An 18,899-nucleotide genomic window follows, 5' to 3' on the forward strand; every position below is an offset into this window, starting at 1 on the left:
GAGTCTGTCACAGATTGACCAAAATGCCAAGCAATAATGAACCAATACAACCGTTTAAGAAACATTTCTTGTTACTGAAATATATCTTACTGATGTTTATCAGATGTTTATTTATCTTGCAATGAGAAAAAATATTTCTTGTATCATACTTTGCAAAGGGAATCATATAAATTTAATGGCTAAATTTAGAGTTTATTTTGCTTTGGAATGTTGATGTTGGTTTTAATTTTTATTAGTGTTCACATTACAGTACTGTCTAGAGGCCCTATGTGAAATCAAATAAACTATTTTCTAATTTGTGTGTATTTAATGAACAAGACAAGCACACAGAAAGGAATGAATAGCAATGATAACTAAGTTTTGCTTTGCCAAAGAAATTAGGTTTATTAGATAATTAACAAGGCAGCTTTAGTCTGCCTTAGGCACTGAAACAGAATCGGAGACAGGGAATGCAATACAAGTGGCAACAAAAAAGCAGAAAAGTATGTTGAAATGGTAAGAAGTTTAGCACCTTCAAGAGAATAGGACTGAGATTTGTAAAGCCAACTAGGGGATTTAGACACCCATTCCCATTAACTTCCCTTGGACGTGTGCATCCAAATCCATAAGGTAGCTATGAAAATCTTAGCCTAGGCTCTTCTTGGTAAGTCTTGAGTATAGTGTATTTTCTCTATCACTGTTCTGTATCTTTGTCTTCATGCCATAGATCAGTGTTTCTGCTCCTGAGGATTTTCAAATACGACAGATTTTAGTAGTGACCCGGGTTACTGATGAACAGGGACTGCAGCCTGACGCACAGGCTGGTGCACAGGGATTGCAGCAGGCCAGAGCCAGGGTTGATTCAATCATTGGAACACAGTGGCTGCAGTCAGGAGGAAAAGCTCATGCACAGATTGGTTCTGGTGCACAGTCTGGTTCGCAAATTGATGAGCAGATGGAGGTTGTACTCTCTGATTTACAGGGGTAGTGAGGCAGCCTGGTAAAACAAAATCATTTTGGATAGATTTAATGTGAGGTAATGGACTTTACAGAAATCAGCGTGAAACAAAAAATAAGCAATATGAAAAATTTACAATAAAATGCTATAGAGTAAATCTAAATCTAGAGAACTCAACTTTGAGCAATTTGGATCCTTTCCTTTATATTTCTGAAGTTTAAAAAGGGGGAAGCTGGGCTGTTTTGGAGTGCAAGAGGATTTTCTTTTGAAATAATTCATTTTAGGGTATGTCTACACTACAGCTGGAAGGTAGATACCCATGGAGGCTAAAAATAGAAGTGAAGGCATGCGGGACTAACTGCCTTGAGTATGATCCCATATGGGACCCTACATACATACTTGGGGCAGCTAGCTCTTCCTGCTGCTTGTATTGCTGCAGCTACATCTCTATTTTTATTGTGATAGCAAGATCAGACCTAGAGTGAGTATTTGTACTCAAGCCGGGAATTACACCTTCCTGCAACAGGGCAGACATATCCTTAGAGGCATAACCTTAGCATCCAGGACAAGGCTTCCTAATACATACTTGCAGTCCTCTCCATCCAGCAGCCCGCAGTAAGCACTGATTTCACAGTCCAGCTGGCACTTGGCATCCAGGAGGACCTTTTACTCGCAGTTTTGGTGTTCTGTGTCAGATCGAAGTTCAGCTATTTGTGCCTCCCCACTGCTGATCAGGCACTGGAGCTCTGGTAGTTGGTTACTATAGCAAGTTTCTGCCAAAGGTGTTTTGCAGAGCAGTGTTCTGAGATGGAAAAAAATGGAAATAAGGAATATTGTTATTCATGCAAACCAGGGCTTGCAAATACTGTATGATTACCCGGTGTTTGCCTGCAGTTTAGAGACAAACCCACATACTCCTGTTCAAGTCTCAGTGTCTGGAATGATAAAAACAGATGACCTGTCACATGCCCTGTTTCTAACTACATCTTATGAAGATGCACTTAACTGGGAGACTGCCGCTCTTAAAATATGCCTTATTCTGAGAATGGAATAAACATCCACTAAAGACTAGGCTGAGAAAGGTGAACTTTTCTGTCTAATTTCAAATCCATGCCATCAGAGATGAAATGGCAGTGCCCCAAAGCCACTTGTCACATATATGTCGAAAGGATGGTTGCAATTGCAGTGTAGCAAAACTCTCAGATATACCAATAAATATACAGCCACCAGTTATTTCAGGCTTCCACTACAGTGCTGTGTCATATATGCCTGTTAATTCATTTTCAGACATTCCAGAGATGTTGTGAATGCTTTGAGTGTTACACACCGTACTGGTTTGGGCCTGCAGGTCAATTTCCAGAGCCTGAACTGTGTGTCTTAGCTCAATGACCCATGTCTGGCCGCTTTGCAGCTGTTCTCCACTAGAGATCACCTCCTTATTCAGTTCCTCTGTCTGAAATACAAATAAGGTGAAAGGAAACAATCAGACAATGGTGGCTCCATTTGGGTTTGGAATTTGATTTTGATTTGTCTACCATAAAATACCCATGTGGGCACAGTACCAATCCTCAACTTCACACTGGTTCTTTTCAACTAAGGTCTCATACTGACATCTTATCTCTCCCAGGACCTTGTTTAGGTCATATGTTGGAGCTGCATCCACCTCTACATTGATTCGGTCACCAAGCTGACTGCGAAGTGGTTTGGCTTCCTGAGGAGATCAAAGAGTAAGAGATTGAACAATGCAGAAAGGATCCTTTCCTCTTATTGGTCACCAAGCACCCTCTGAAATTTTCCTGACCCTCTTCGTGGTCTCTCTCTGCTCTCACTTTTCTATCAGAAATGACCCCCATTTTCAGATGTACTGAACCCAGTTTATTATGAATGCCAGTACAGAAATAGAAGTGAATGCCCTAAACATTTTAACCAATTTATTTGAGCATAAGCTTTCGTGAGCTACAGCTCACTTCATCGGATGCATTCAGTGGAAAGTACAGTGAGGAGATTTATATACACACAGAACATGAAAAAATGGGTGTTATCATACACACTGAATGCATCCGATGAAGTGAGCTCACGAAAGCTTATGCTCAAATAAATTGGTTAGTCTCTAAGGTGCCACTAGTACTCCTTTTCTTTTTATAGAGAAACTATGAAGATTATAAATGTATTTGGGTCTATGTCAAGGACAAGATTTGCTCAAGTTTGGAACAATGTAGACAAATAATAGTGAAATGTGTATGAAAAAAACTATTCAAAAGAAGTATGAGGAGCAACTAATAGAAAGAGGTTAGAAGGGAACTCAACCACTGAGGTATTGAAGAACATTATTCAAATAATGGCTGAGAGTAGGTGAATCACCTCTGCATTTTTTATGCTTCTCTCTCTAGAAATATAACATTCCTTTATCTCCTTTGTATTTAATAAATACCTATCAGTTCTCATATCCTAGTCTGTTGCAAGTGCTTTGGAGGATAGCATTAAAATTCAAAATAATCTGGACAAATTTGAGAAATTATCTGAAGTAAATAGGATGAAATTCAATAAGGACAAATGCAAAGTACTCCACTTAGGAAGGAAATGGGAAACGACTGCCTAGGAAAGAGTACTGTGGAAAAGTATCTGGGGGTCATAGTGGACCACAAGCTAAATATGAGTCAACAGTGTAATGCTGTTGCAAAGAAACCGAACATTATTCTGGAATGTATTAGCAGGAGTGTTGTAAGCAAGACATGAAAAGTAATTCTTCCGCTCTACTCTGCTCTGATTAGGCCTCAACTGATGTATTGTGTCCAGTTCTAGGCACCACATTTCCGGAAGGATGTGGACAAAGTGGAGAGACTCCAGAGAAGAGCAACAAAAATGATTAAAGGTCTAGAAAACATGACGTATGAGGGAAGATTGAAAAAACTGAATTTGTTTAGTCTGGAAAAGAGAAGACTGAGAAGGGATATAACAGTTTTCAAGTACATAAGAGGTCGTTACAAGGAGGAAGAAAAAATATTTTTCTTAACCTCTGAGGATAGGGCAAGAAGCAATGGGGTTAAATTGCAGCAAGGGAGGTTTAGGGTGAACATTAGGAAAAAATTCCTAACTGTCAGGGTGGTAAAGCACTGGAATACATTGCCTAGGGAGGTTGTGGAATCTCCATCATTGGAGATTTTTAAGAGCAGGTTAGACAGACACCTGTCAGGAATGGTCTAGATAATTAGTCCTGCCATGAGTGCAGGGGACTGGACTAGATGACCTCTCGAGGTCCCTTCGAGTTCTATGATTCCTTGCAAATCTTGAGGGAGCCAGAAGATGGAATAAGGCCCTGAAGCTGCAACAAAAGATGTTGGACAACTTCAGTGATATGGAAATGTTGCTCAGTCACACTAACAGGGACGTGGGTTGAGACTCATACACAAATGAAGGCTTTGCATTTTGAAGGATTACCCTAGTTCAACTATATAATGTTTGAGCCAACGATGACATGAAGGAAACCATCACCAGAGTAGTGAGGCAGCATATTCAGTTGAAAACTGAGCTTATGTGACTTGGTCATGGTAAAACAGATAGGGAATGACAACAAGCTGGGTACACGCTAGTTGATCAAACCCATTTAACAATTAATACTGCTTCACTACTGCAGTCTTACTCACCAGAAGAAGATGGAGACAGATTTCTCATAGCTGTTGACTAAGATGGAGAAAGCTGTACAGAAGTCCTGGAATATTGAAAGGGCAAAGATAGCTGAGAAGCAAAAATGAAATGTCATTGATATGCCTTATGAGAGAAAGTGAGAAGCATAAATATATTCTCAAAGAACCATGAAAAAGAACTGACAAATAAATAGAGGGGTATGTCAGCCAGGTGGATGCAAAGAAAAAGACTTGGAACAAACCAGTCTTGCAAAAATACAAAGCTAAACCTAAAAGTAGAATGAGATCAATGGAAGAACATCAATGAATTGCACCAAAACAGATAAAATTAGTATGGTGCTTGCCTTGGCAATGGAAAATGAATGTTGCTGAAAATATTGAGAACTGCAGAAGCACACTCAGATTTCCTAGAGAAAATAAATATTATTAAAAAGATACACTGTGTTCTAAAAGCAGCTAGAATAAAGGCCACTGAGGTCCGAATAGTGCAAGACATCTTGTCTCAGAAAAAATTAAATTGAGTCTGCTTTTACAAAGCAAAGCAAATACCATGGTTAGAGGTCAAAATTAGATTTGATTCCTTTACTATCTTGTGTTTTGTTGGAAAATACCTAGAAAATAAAAGGAAAGCTACAGTGCTCTAGTGGTGGGACATCAAATCTATACACAAGTGCATGGCCAGCCCAATAAGAGGTGAGAACACTGAGAATACTACACAAGTTAAATGATGGAAAGGGGATGGGGAGAGGGCAAAGAGGAGGGAGACGTATTGTGCTGTTGAAATATATTATCCTGAAAAATTGTATATGCTTCGGAGTGTCCAGGAGTTAATGATGTACCTTCTGTATGATTGCTGGGACTGGTCCCTCACCGTGGGCTGGCAGGGGCTAATAGCATTTTGATTGCCATGTGATCAGGTCCTGTGGGAGGGAATGCTGTTACTTTATATCAATCCTTCTGGTTGATTGAGAGAGAGTATTGAGGGGTGTACCGTTGACACTTTGAAGGAGTTGTAAACAGGGAGACAAATGGGAAAATATTTTTCAGCTAAGCTAATGGTGCTGGCAACCAGGAGAGTATTTTGATTGCTAAATCCATCAGAATCTCTGCAGAATACCATAGAAACAGTGATGGACAGATGGTGGGGACAATATTATCACAGTACAGTATCAAACCCAAACTGGGTGGTCCAAATGCCACTTAACGTACCCATGCCCAATTAATGAGAGTTTTTGTTTAGGTCTGATGACAGGTCCCTTTGATGATGCAATAAAAAGAACATTACAGTGGCAAAACTTACTGTGATGAGTCCTGACTTATCTAAACCTTTTAGTACTGGCTGACTCACCATAAAATATCTTGTTGAGACATCAAGTTACCCTATGCCATCTTGGGATCTGAATTTAGTACTGTTACATTTTATTAAAATTACCTTTGGGGAGTTGTTCATTATTCCATCTGTCTATAAAAACAGTGTTTTTGATAGCAATCTCTTCTGCAAGGCATACAAGTAAATTACATGTGTTAATGACTGATCTGCAATTCACTGTTTTTCATAAAGACAAAGTGTTTCTTTTTACCAAATGTGGTTTCTGATTTTCATATAAATCAGTCTATTATTTTACCAGTTTTCTTTCCCAAACCCCATACTCATGATGGAGAGCCTAAATTACACGCACTAGATGTTAGAAGAGCTCTATCATTTTATTTAGACAGGACTAAACAATTTAGACAGTCCCTAAAATTGTTGATTGCTTATGAAATGAAGAACAAGGGGAAAGCTATTTTTCTACAAACACTTTCTCAATGGGTTAGATTAAGTATTTATGAAGTTTATAACTTGAAGGAGGTACCCATTCCTGAAGGGATTAGAAAGCATTCGATTACAGAAAAGGCAGTCTGTAGAGCTTGACAGTTTCCTCTAATAAAGATATGTAGAGCAACACAGTGGAGTTCTGTTCAGACCTTTACTAAACCTTATTCCTTAGATTTGGAATCTAGATCTGATGCAAAATTTGGCAAGGCAGTCTCTGATGTAGTTTACAAACTCTACACTGAGGCTGAGTCAAGGAAAAGGCTGGAGCAGTACTGGGCCAGGAAAGCGCTGCACCTCAGGCACTACTGCTGAGCATGGTCCTGGGGAAAGGAGCAGTATATGGAGAGCTCTAGCAGCGTAGGCAAGGGGAAAGAGAGAAGCCACTTCCGGGAGGACCACTGCCCTGCAACAGTAAGAAAAGGAGCCCTTACTGAGGCGGTCCAGCAGTGAGTCTTTCCCTCCCTCCTTTTAGACATCACCCAAGAGAGTCACCTGAAACAATGGACTATAACTTAACAGCAGCCATGCCCCAAACTGGTCCATCGGATGTGGTAGGACATGGCCCAAGGCAAGATGTGCAGGGGATAGGTCTAACATATGCCATGCCACGCTATCACACTTTCAGGGCCTTGGGCTGGGATCCAGAAGAGCAGGAGGGCCTGGGTCCCCCCACCAATCCCAAATTCCCCTACACCTAGCCCCTAGGATGGGCAGGATTAGGGGGTTATCGACAAAGAAGCTGACCCAGCTGAACGCCATTCAGGGAGCTCAGAACACATTGAACTAAAAGGGAGACTGGAGCAGCAGGCTCTCACTACTAGGCCTGCTGACTGAACAGCCAGCCCTGCTACACAGTCCTTCAGTCCTTGTATAATTAGGACTCCATCATCCCACTATTCTGGGTCAGAGTACTGTTTATCAATCTATCTCATAAATGGGAATATGCAGAGGACAATCAAAGGAGAAATGGAGGTTACTTACCTGTAACCGAGGTTCTTCAGGGTAGACTCTGCATAGTTACAGAGCCCACCTGCCTTTCTCCACTACCTCAGAGTCCTACTTTCCTATTTCAACTCTCCGAATGACATTACAGGAAAAGGAACTTCCTGATCTAAAAGGGCATGTCTGTTTCTCCTTTTCAGGAAGTAATGAAGACTCCATAGGAAAAGGAGCTGAGCAGGGCTTCAGCTGTTTGGAGGTGGTTATTATATTGTCCTATTGTGTCCCTAGTGAGCAATGCCATAAATGTTTAGTTCTTTAAATCTTTCCTCATAAATCAGTCTGTCCAGTTCCTTGATCATTTTTTTCTTATTCTTTCCTATATTCTTCCAGTTTATGGATATCTTTCCTCCACTGACCTGGTGCCTAAAGGTACCAGCTGCAATCTCAATATTACAGGTGTAAGCACTGAATATCAAGGGACTATTGCCTTCTTGCACCATGACCTAGTGCCTGTATGTATGCAGCCCCAAATCATACTGATATTTTGATTCCAAATCACATTATAAATTCACGTCTAGCTTGCTCTCCTCTATCACCCGTCTCTTTCAGCATTATTGCTTTCCACTTTTCTCCCCCGCCTTCACTGTCTGTATTTTAGATGATTTTCCCCAGATGTATTAACTGCAGCCTAATTTTGTTTTATTTCTGCCCATGTATTATTGGTAGGAGTAGTGTTGGGAACTTAATAGTATGTGAATTTATTCATATCTCCGTTACTCCAAAAGCTGTTCAGAACTAGACAGTTGAAGGCAGATGTATGACGATAGTAATTTGGTTTGGATTGTGCTGGACATGTGACATGGGTGCCACATCTAACACACAAAACTATGTTGCTGATTATGAAAAAAATTTAAACAAAAACTCAACATACATTTATTTCAAGCCAGGAAAGAAATTTTATTATCCAGACTTATACAATACAGTAAAGCTGCTGGTATGCAGTAAAATGAGCCATTCACCTCAGGATTTAAGAACAGATAGTCAGTGTAAAAGACAGAGAGGAAATTATAAGAAAGACACCAAGCTGTTGTGCACTATCGGGTTACACTCTTGTGACTATATCATTATCATTTCAGTTAGCATTTTCTAGTGTGCATACCGAACAGATTCCTTGTTACTCTGTTGGCAGGTATTTCATGATTCCCCTCTCAGATGCTTGCTGTCGTTAGAACTGGTACAACACAGGTGGTCTCATGTGGGTGAGGGGAATCAGTATTTCCTTTCCTGGGAAGAAATTACCTTTCCATCTACTGAATCTTCCACACTAATGCGAACTCTGCTGCTGCTGCTGCTGCTAAGGGATGCTGTGATAAAGAGAAAGGGAAACTGTAATTATAACTGGGGAAATAAATATACATCCGTAGAACACTGAAGAATCCTGTTTTTCTCCCAGTAGAAGCTTCCTTCACTTATCATACACACAGCCCTGCCTCTTCTCACGACACTAGATTGTCACAGTCTTGAAATATGAGGATCATGAGATCTAAGTAAAGCTTATGTAATTTCCATATGAAAATTACATATCAAAATTGGCAGTACCTTACTGTTGGTATGACTCAGCAGAAGCCGATCAAGGGACCCCCAGATCTCCATAATTATTTTGATTTCAGAGATATGAGTACAAATGATCAGATGCCTGCCTACCAGTTTGCTAGACCAGGGATAAAATAATTTTGGTCCTAAAAAAACTATGGGGGCTATGGAGACAGTATGATCAATCTTTGGGAGGAGAAATGGAGATACTGTCTGTAATCCCTCTAGTCAATAGAGGATGGGCTTGTTCAGTTCTATTTTACCATAAGGATGGTGGTTGTATCCACCAACCGCACTACTAAATGTATTTTATTTCCCCTCTTTATTTCAAAATCCATCTTACCATCCTTAGGGCTCCATCCCGACAGCCTGTGGAAGAGAAGAGATACAGGATTAAACTAATGAGTTCCACTGCAATTGTGCACTGTGCAGCAGATTCAATCCTACTGATGTAGTCTGACCACTGAACGGCCTCTAAGTTGGAACATGCAAATTTTGTGTACAAAAGATCGACTGTGAAAAACTGCAGATGCGAAATGGAGGCCCTTTTGAAAATGTGGCCCTTAAATGACCATTCAGTAGTTATAGTGTTTTGGTTGTTATTGCTTATCCTCTTTTGCATATTCTGAAGGTCACGTATTTTTGCTCAGTCCTATAACAGTAAAGAACATGAACAGCAGTCAGTACAGTTGTAGCTCTTTAGATTCCTATTCCCATTCTTGACATTTCTACATTTTTACGTCTCTTAAAATTTCATTATTTAAAAAAAAAAAAAAAACTAAGAGCTGATTTCCCCCTCAAAAGTAGTGCTTCAGTGCACACACAAATGTCCTACTAGCATTAATGCAAGTTCTGTTTGTGGATCAGAGATGGGAATAGTCCCCAACAAGTGAAAAGTTTATTTAAGAAGTGTTCTACACACTGGAAACATGAGGAAATAGCTTAGAATTACACCGTATAACAGTGGATATTTTCATCTTTCTATGGAGGAACCAGGGGTGTGACATTTACATGAGTAGTGAGAAGAGACTTTAATAGATGGTTCTACGCTAATGGCCATGATTCCCATGCAGCAAGAAACATGCAGGACCTTTATCTGTTGCTCATCTTGTAGCTCATCTTAGTTAATATGAGTGCATTCCCACTTTCATAATTAAAGTTTTCATTATCAGCTCATTTGCCTTTGAAGATGGACTTGCATTTTGGCAGCCTTTGGGGTTTTCCTGGACACCTATTGGCAGCCCACAAGAGGCCCAGTACCCAGTCAGTACAATTCAGAAATCTGCAGTAGTCCTGGTTGTAATGAGGCTCAAGTTCACCTAATTTCAGGGCAGATTCCATACATTACTGTTATAACATATGTCATGTTAATAAGATTATAAATTGCCATTAGGGGTTTTATTTTGGACATAGTTACATACTGGGAGTCCTGGCCTTCCAACAGACGGCGGTAAGTGGCAATCTCCTGCTCTAATCTGGTTTTGATGTCCAGGAGCATCTTATACTCTTGGTTCTGCCGCTCCATGTCACATCGAAGCTCAGCCAGTTGCTCCTCAATGCTGGTGATCATGGCCTGAAGTTGTGCTAGCTGTGCACAGTATCTTCCTTCTGTTTCTGCCAAGTTGGCTTCCAGCCCAGCTTTCTAATATAAAACAAAGTTAAAGTGGGTTATCATGCAGATTCATTCCATAGTAGAGCAAGAGATCAAAGGGAGGTGACTTATTGTGACTTATTGTGTGCATGGAACAGCCACATACCATGCTGAGCTGGGATTGGAGTTCTATCTCCAGGCCCTGCAGTGTGTGTCTCAGTTCTGTAATCTCGCTCTTGCTGGTATGTATCTGTTCAGTACTGGTGGCTACTTCACGGTTCAGCTCCTCAGTCTGGAAGAAAAACAAAAACAATAAAAATCAAATGCAAATTGGATTACCAAAATGTTTTATTTCCCAAAAGGAAAGTACCACCCTAATCACTGTCGTGGTGCTGCTTGCTTTGGATCTGATTCTAAGCAATGGTCCAATGGTGAAAAGAGGATGAATGTTTAAAATCTTGGTAGGTGTATCAGGACTCTTAGCTTCTTACCGAATGCAGAAACTGATCAGCAAATGCAGGAGTGTTGCACAGAAATTGGGACCATGATGAGATGATAGTGCATCAATTTATTTGTTCATTGGGATAGCCATACCTGTTTATAGAACCAGGCCTCAGCATCTCGACGGTTCTTATCAGCCAGTATTTCATACTGCTCTCTCATCTCAGCCAGGATACTGGTGAGATCAACTCCAGGAGCAGCATCAATCTCTACGCTGACCTGTCCACCCAGCTGATTGCTGTATTCCTTCATTTCCTACAGAGACAGAAGGACACAAAAGAGGTTATACATTCTTCCCTTGTACACTTTCTGCCCTCAGCAATCCATATAGCTTAACTGGGAAACATGTGGTTTGAGTTATGGTTATTACACACCTCACTGCCTGCTAGCCCGTAATTCCCCATTTCATTTAAAATGGGCTCCTACACCATGCGTAAATCCCTTACGCTTAATAATCTGTCCCAATTTGTAATTAGCTCAGACACTGTAATTTCCTTCCCCAGACTTGAAGATGAGCTCTGAGAAGCTCGAAAGCTTGTGCCTTTCTCCAACAGAATTTGATCCAATCAAAGACGTTACCTTGATACAGGTTGCAACATCCTCTGCTAAATTAGAAGTTTTTATTTTCTTTCCTTATATATAATTTAACTTTATTATATACAATTTCTGTTGCATGTATTATAACTTTAATATCTTAACACATGAGTTCTTTATCAGTTCCTTTTCATAAAGAAGTTTATTCAGACACTGAATTTTTGTTCGCATGTTGTGGTTGGAGCTGAAATTTTTAAATGAAATATCTTGATTACTGTGGATTGATGTTTATCTATGTATGTGATCTTTTTTAAAATAAAATGTCTGGAACAATCATATTTTTGTTTCTAAATGAATGGGAACATTTCATGTAAGAAATATTGTTGTCTATGGAATAATTTAAAAATTTCTGACCGCATGCTCATGCACGTCAAAGCAGGTACACAACTCACATCTTTAACACAGTTTAGAATCAGAGGGATATTAGCCTGGGGAGCCCTTTGGATTTGTTTTAAGGTTAAAGATTTTTTTATAAATCATCCAGTTGTGAAGCTGTCATTCCTTGGGGTATTTTTTAATCCCAAACTGAATTCTAAATGTGGATGTTTCTCCCCACTCCATGTTTAGAGCACTCACTTCCTCATGATTCTTCTTGAGGAAAGCCAACTCTTCCTTCAGGTTTTCAATCTGCATCTCCAGATCAGCTCTGGACAGAGTCAGCTCATCCAAGACTCTACGCAGGCCATTGATATCAGCCTCAACACTCTGGCGAAGGAACAACTCGTTCTCATATCTGCAATTTAAATAAAAGAAACAGACATTTGAAAACACATGGCTTTGTATCCTATGTAATTGTAAAAACAGGGAATCTTATGCCTGTTGTGTCAGAGAGGAACAGGACAACAGAAATGTAAAGTCAGAAGACAGACCAAAAATAGTAGGCTAGAATGTTTGTTCCAATTTTAAAGTATGCTATGCAAAAATGTGTGATATAGCCATCTTGGTCCTTTGTGGACATTTGACAACATCATATCAGCAAATAAGTTGGCATTTTTGGCAATCCCAAGATACCAGCACCTAGTTACAACAGTGATTAGTACTATAAGACAGACTGACAGACAGATCAGGATTTAGGTGCAATGCCAGAATTGTATGTGGGAACTTACAAAAAGCCCACCTACTGGGTTATCAGGCTGGTGCTCATATGCAGTAAGAAAATCACTATATTTAAAGAGGAAAACTTGAAAATAACAAATGTATTTGGACTTGAACTACATTTCTGAAGCATAGCTAAATATGAGCTTTATGGGTTTGTATACCTAGACGGGGTTATTAACATCTATAAAAAAGATAATGGACAATCCAGTTTTCGTGACCTCTCAGTGATGAAGAAAGGCATACGTTGTAAGCTTTGCCCAGGGCACTAGAGGAGAAAATATAATCCTGGAGCTACATCATTGTAAGGGAAAGTACTTGGTGGCATCTTGACAGCAGTGCCCTGAAGATAAGCTCATTTCAACAGCGTACCTGAGTTTCTGTAGGTCACTCTTTGGCTTTCCTATCTATCTTTCCTCTCCTAATGCCTACATCCTATGAGAGAGAATGAGTACAAGAAAGAGATTATCCCTCCATCCCATCATGCCACTTCAAGCTGAAAGCAAATTCAGACCCTTTCTCATTTTAAAATCTTTAAGTGAAAATTTTTTCAGTGAGAATGAACTGTACAAAAAGTTAATAACAGTATAGGAAGTTAAGACATGAGGTATAACAAAACAGGAAGACATCTTGATTGGCTTGGTGTCATTGCCAAGAAAGTTTCTTCTCCCATTTCTTCCTTTAGAATATCTATTCTTTTGCCAGGATTTTCTCTTGTAAATTATAAGGGAGAAAATTCCATCCCTAAACTTGTGAGCTGTGGTTGGGAATCCATACTCTCTGCTACTATGATGAGATGTTCAGCTTCCGAAATATTAATTTGAAACAGCTAGAGCAAAATTAACTTACTTCAGTCTGAAATCATCTGCAGCCAGTCTAGCATTGTCAATCTCCAAAATGACTCTGGAATTGTCAATAGTAGCTGCAAGAATCTGGCAATTGGGAGACAGAAAAAAGATTCCTGTGAATAATGGTGAAAAATCACTGTACAGGGGTGGGCAAACTTTTTGACCTGAGAGCCACATCTGGGTATGGAAATTGTATCGTGGGCCATGAATGTTCACGAAATTGGGGGTTGGGATGCAGGAGTGAGTGAGGGCTCCAGTTGGGGGTGCGGGCTCTGGGGTGGGGCCAAAAACGAGGAGTTCACTGTGTGGGAGGGGGTTCCGGGCTGGGGCAGGGGGTTGGGATGCGGGAGAGGATGAGGGCTCCGGCTGAAGGTGTGGGCTCTGGGGTGGGGCCAGAGATGAGGGGTTTGGGATGCAGGAGGGGGCTGCGGGCTGGGGGTGGAGCAGAGGGGTTCGGAGTATGAGAGTAGGCTCTGGGCTGAGTCGGGGTTGGGGTTTGGGAGGGGTTAGATAGGTGTAGGTAGTTACTGAGACATGTAAAGCAGTGAAGAAGAGAGAAGGATTGGATCTGGGGTGATAAATCATTAATCAAAGCACGATTTATGAATTCTAAAAAACACATTTCATTATATCGCCCTTACCCCACACCATACTATTCATAGCTTATACATGGGAAAAACAAAAGAAGCTAAACATTATTCGTATTCTAAATGTGGACCCGGGAGCTGAGTGTAAAATAGAGATCTTGAGGTTTATCCGAAGCAAGTGTGGGTGTGTCAGACTGAAATTAGACAGCTTGATTTTCCCTCTCTTTCCTATTTGTGTAATCTCTCAGTTCATGCAATTAATGGCAACAAAATCCAACCCTTTCATTCTCTGTGCTAATGTTCTTAAGATAAAAGATGAAATAAGAATTAAAACTGACTGCACATTATTACCCAGTACAGTTCTGATGGCAATAGAATATTGAAACATTCTCCTTGCCAAAATGTGTTTGAAATAATGAACTCAAAATATAAATCTAACTTTTCATAAGCATGTTTCTCTCGTTCTAAATGTATTCTATGGTACTTTTGTACAAATTTTATAATCCTTAAAAATTAATTACAGTGGGAAGTTAAACAGTACATTCAATTCACACCCAGGGTAAATGGAAAATAAACTTACACCATACAATATTTCACCTTACCTTTGCCCCGGAGACTTCCTTACTTTTGAAGGCCATGGTTTGTACTTTGTCACATTGTTTAATATTTGATTGCCTTACAACTTATGGATAAACTTTAATGTATTGTGTCACATTTTGTTACCGTCTTAGAGCTTTCAATTAACATTAAAAAAAGCCTACATTTTCGGTGTGAGACTTTTATTTTAATAAAATAAAACAGCAATAGCTGTTCCCTTCTTTCCTGCTGGAGTGTTTTTATCCACAATGCATTTACTTTTTTGGCAAGAAATTATGACTTTGTAATTCTTTCTAATTGGTTAAAAAAGTTGGAATGTGCAATTCACTAATAATAAATTGTTATAACAATCCCTTCTAAATATGAATGTCATACCTTGTCTCGAAGCTCATCAATTATCTTGTAATAAGGACTGTAGTCACGTTCTGGACTAGTGGGACCTTGCTTCTGATACCAGTCTCGGATTTTGATCTCTAGATCAGTATTTGCTTGCTCCAGAGCTCGCACCTTGTCCAGATAGGTTGCCAGACGATCGTTCAGGTTCTGCATAGTTATCTTTTCGTTTCCAGATAGGATTCCTCCATCACCACCACCAAAGTCATAAATACCACCGAAGCCACCACCAGCACCTCCTCCAAAGCAACCACCAGCATCTCCTCCAAAGCCAGAATAAAAGCCACTACTTCCTCCATACCCCCCACCCAAGCCAGAACTATATCCAGCCCCATAGCTACTGCCCAAGCCACCACCATATCCACTTCCAGAGGAGACATACCTAGTGGAAGAGACAGAAACGCCCCTGCCACCAGATCCTCCATGGATACTTGGGGGTCTGTAGGATCCTCCCATTCGGACTGAAGAGACACGAGAGGAGCTACTGCCCCCACCCCCCAGACCACCACCATAGTTAGAAGAGGTGCTCTGCATAAAGGAAGTAGCCATGACAGCAGCACTGAAGGATCTGGTGTCAGTTACTCAGCTTGGCCTAGTATAAGAGAGTAAGTCTCTGCACTGTAGTGGAGCTCAATTTATACCAACCACAGTGGGTGTTATATGACAAACCCACTCTCCAAACCTCCCCCAAAAGATCTCCACCCTTAAGGGTGATGCCAAGTTATAATAATTTTGCTTACTAACACAGCTGGCTGTACATCCTGAGGAGTTGGACTTTTTTTCTTCAATTAAACAAAAGGTATGATTCAGGATGAATGCATGTTTGTTTTTTTCTTGAGGCTACAGTTCTACCACTTGGATTATGTTTTACTTTGTTTTTACATTCAAGAAAAGAAAAACCAAGTGAGTTTGACCACACCCAATTTATGCATGAACAAAAACCGCTGTAGTCACTTTAAGAAAAAGTCTTCCACAAAAGTGAAGTTTGTTTTATATGAACTTCCACATTCATTTAAAATGCATCTTTAGCAGCTTATCCAGTGCTGCTGCTTGTCCCCCCACCCCCTTAAAAAAAAAAAGTCATGGTTTGTTTCCATCAAGACTTTGGAATCAGCTACTTTTCTATTTCTATTCTTTGCTCAGAATCATCCTTCAGGGTTTGGAACCTCAATGTTTAAGGCATAAAACACATAATCCTGCTGGTGTGTGAATCTCAAATGAACAGGGGACAGTATTCGTAGTTATTAAAATAACTGAATAATTATTGGGAGGTAACAGTCAAGAGAAAACAGAAGAACGGGGATGATACGAGATGAGTGAAAAGTAATTAAAAAAGGCTGCTGCAAAGAAGAGGTGGCAAAGCTTCCCACTGCTAACTATTGCAAAGGCTAAACATACTGGATATAACATTAAACAGAAAAGTTTCAGTCAGATAGAAGTTAACGTTTTAATGGTGATATCCACTTGGAAATTGAACAAATTTCTGAAAATAAAGGTGCAATCAATATCAAATTGATATCTTAAAAATCACAGCTTGAGGAGTACCTATCAGAAATTATCTAAAGGTATTAGTCCGGCATTAAAAGCAGGGGAGTGAACTATGTGTCCCTTTCAGTCCTAACAATTCTCTGATGAAATTCCACAACACAGATCGGTCATCTGTTAGTGTAATTGTGCAACATGAACTGGATGCTGTTAAGAAACATCTTTTCATCCTCTGTGGACAGGATGAGACTGAACTTGTGAGATTTCCGATGCAAGTCTTATTTGTTCTGTCCTGCTAGAGTAGTATGTGTGCGTGTGAGAGAGAGAGAGAGAAAGAGAGGCTGGAAACAAAGTAGCACTGCTCTTAAAACCCCTGTGCCCCCTGCCCCTGCATCCCTTTTGTGGTGCTTGAATGACAGTTTCCAAGGAGATTGTTCTTTAGATGAAAGCAGTGTTTTTTACTGGGGGCTGAGAGTTAGCATGAGGAGTAGTAGGGCATGCTACAAGTCAGAATAGTAGGTTTAGGGAGCTGGGAATGCTGCCGGTCAGGACTGACTGGCATTGGCAGTGATGTATAGGGAGCCAAGTACTGGAAGAGGAGGTTGTACTGTAGGACCTGATGTGTATTGACAGAGCTAGGTGAATGGGAGAAACTTTTCCTGCCCTTCACTTCAGAAACACCAAATGTACATTAAAATCAAACATTTAAAAAAGAACAACAAATGTTATGTGTTTGCTGGCAACATCAATAAAAGAGGTTTCTATCTATCACAGTTGCCGAATTGGATATAGATAAATAAATTGGAAAATGGGATGGGAGATTTCAGATTAACAGTCCTCAGTATCAAGGGTTTTTTTGAGGTTGCATAGTTGACAATTGAATGGAGTGCTAGAGATACATCACCAGAAAGACATGGCACTGGGAACCAAGAGCTATATCAACGGCCCCTCTTTGATCCACATCTTAACAATCTGCTTATGATACTGCCCTCTCACAATCTGTTTTCTCACCTTTCCAATTCTAGAGAAAAGCAGTATATTTCCAAATTTTGATAGCATGTTTCAAACTGAGTTTGGAATTAAGCCATGGAGGCTTAGTCTTGCCATGGGTTGATTGATAGTTCTTAGTAGCTTGCCAAATCTATATATCACCAAGTCTTTAGTATCTTAAAGAACAAGTTTCAACAAACTCTCCTAACAGTGAAGAATGTTCCATAAAACCCCTGTAATGTAAGCATGCTGAAACTTACATGCTACTAGGCTCAGTTTAACTCCTAATGATCCTCTAATAAGCAAGATCACGTTCTGTTTCACTAAAATCCTGGGTTTCAACAGAAGCCCTTGTGGAAAATGTCATAGATTTTATAGGGACACTGAACAGATTTTTCATAATTTTGAATCTTTTTTGCACTTACTGTTCATAATAACCCCTTTGGAAGCTTGAGGGTGAAATATGCTTTGCTGATTTTATTTTACTCCATGCACACACTGGATTGTTATTGGACAGGATCTCATGAATGGTAGGTAGCAGATGCAGCTGAAAAAATAAAAACAATAGAACAGCTTAATTTATTCTCCTATAACATAACTCAGAAGAGCAGCCTGACAGAGAGTCTGATGTTTTTATTCCTCCTTCTGTAACATCGAGCCTGAATTCTCAGGGCATATTTCACGTGATCAAGATCCTGCAATCCAAGAAGGGCACAGCAGTTGCAGATCTCAGCCCTTTCCATCTTTCCATCTTCTTATTCTTGATTTGTCTTTCATTTTAAATGACAAGGCCAGCTTTGTTCCAATAGTTTACAATATTTTTTCTCTATATTGTTTGCAATATTTTCTTACCAAAGGTGCCAACCACCTGTGAAGTTTGGAGTTGTTCAGTTCTGGACCAAGTCTTTACCGCATGAACCAATTGCTGTTTCTTACAGATGCTTTCATGGAATCGTAGAATATCAGGGTTGTAAGGGACCTCAGGAGGTCATCTAGTCCAACCCCCTGCTCAAAGCAGGACTAATCCCCAACTAAATCATCCTAATCCCCAACTAAATCATTCACAATAAGGTTCATTTCAGTGAGTTCTAGTCTGAGTGTTGCTTCTTCTTATGAAAGAAAAATGATCAAATTATCCACGAGTGCAGATTGCTGGTAAACAATTTGTGTGTATCTCTAGTTCACAATTCACATTCTGTTGGTTATTTACATAAGCCTCATAATATTATTACTGGCTCTTGTTTGGATTACTTCTTTAACTAGCCAATATATCATTTTATAGTCAA

At 39.9% G+C, this 18,899-nt stretch overlaps 1 protein-coding gene across 2 annotated transcripts in view; it reads right to left on the reverse strand.

Annotated features, from left to right (window-relative positions):
• LOC141978632 (keratin, type I cytoskeletal 19-like) overlaps nucleotides 1–15,687 on the reverse strand; it is a 53,848-nt gene extending 38,161 nt beyond the window's left edge. The window contains exons 1-8 of one of the 2 annotated variants that reach the window (XM_074940886.1): nucleotides 15,121–15,687; nucleotides 13,563–13,645; nucleotides 12,195–12,351; nucleotides 11,118–11,279; nucleotides 10,690–10,815; nucleotides 10,354–10,574; nucleotides 9,276–9,301; nucleotides 8,609–8,703 (exon numbers count right to left, since the gene is read on the reverse strand). In XM_074940886.1, coding sequence (XP_074796987.1) covers nucleotides 8,609–8,703; nucleotides 9,276–9,301; nucleotides 10,354–10,574; nucleotides 10,690–10,815; nucleotides 11,118–11,279; nucleotides 12,195–12,351; nucleotides 13,563–13,645; nucleotides 15,121–15,687 — 1,437 coding nt within the window. Of the gene's footprint in view, nucleotides 1–2,719; nucleotides 2,742–8,608; nucleotides 8,704–9,275; nucleotides 9,302–10,349; nucleotides 10,575–10,689; nucleotides 10,816–11,117; nucleotides 11,280–12,194; nucleotides 12,352–13,562; nucleotides 13,646–15,120 lie in introns of those variants that run through there. The other variant, XM_074940887.1, reaches the window with a different exon arrangement.
• Between the last annotated feature and the right edge of the window lie 3,212 nt (nucleotides 15,688–18,899).

This window comes from Natator depressus, chromosome 27, assembly GCF_965152275.1.
Source record: "Natator depressus isolate rNatDep1 chromosome 27, rNatDep2.hap1, whole genome shotgun sequence".
NCBI classification, from domain to species: Eukaryota; Metazoa; Chordata; order Testudines; family Cheloniidae; genus Natator; species Natator depressus.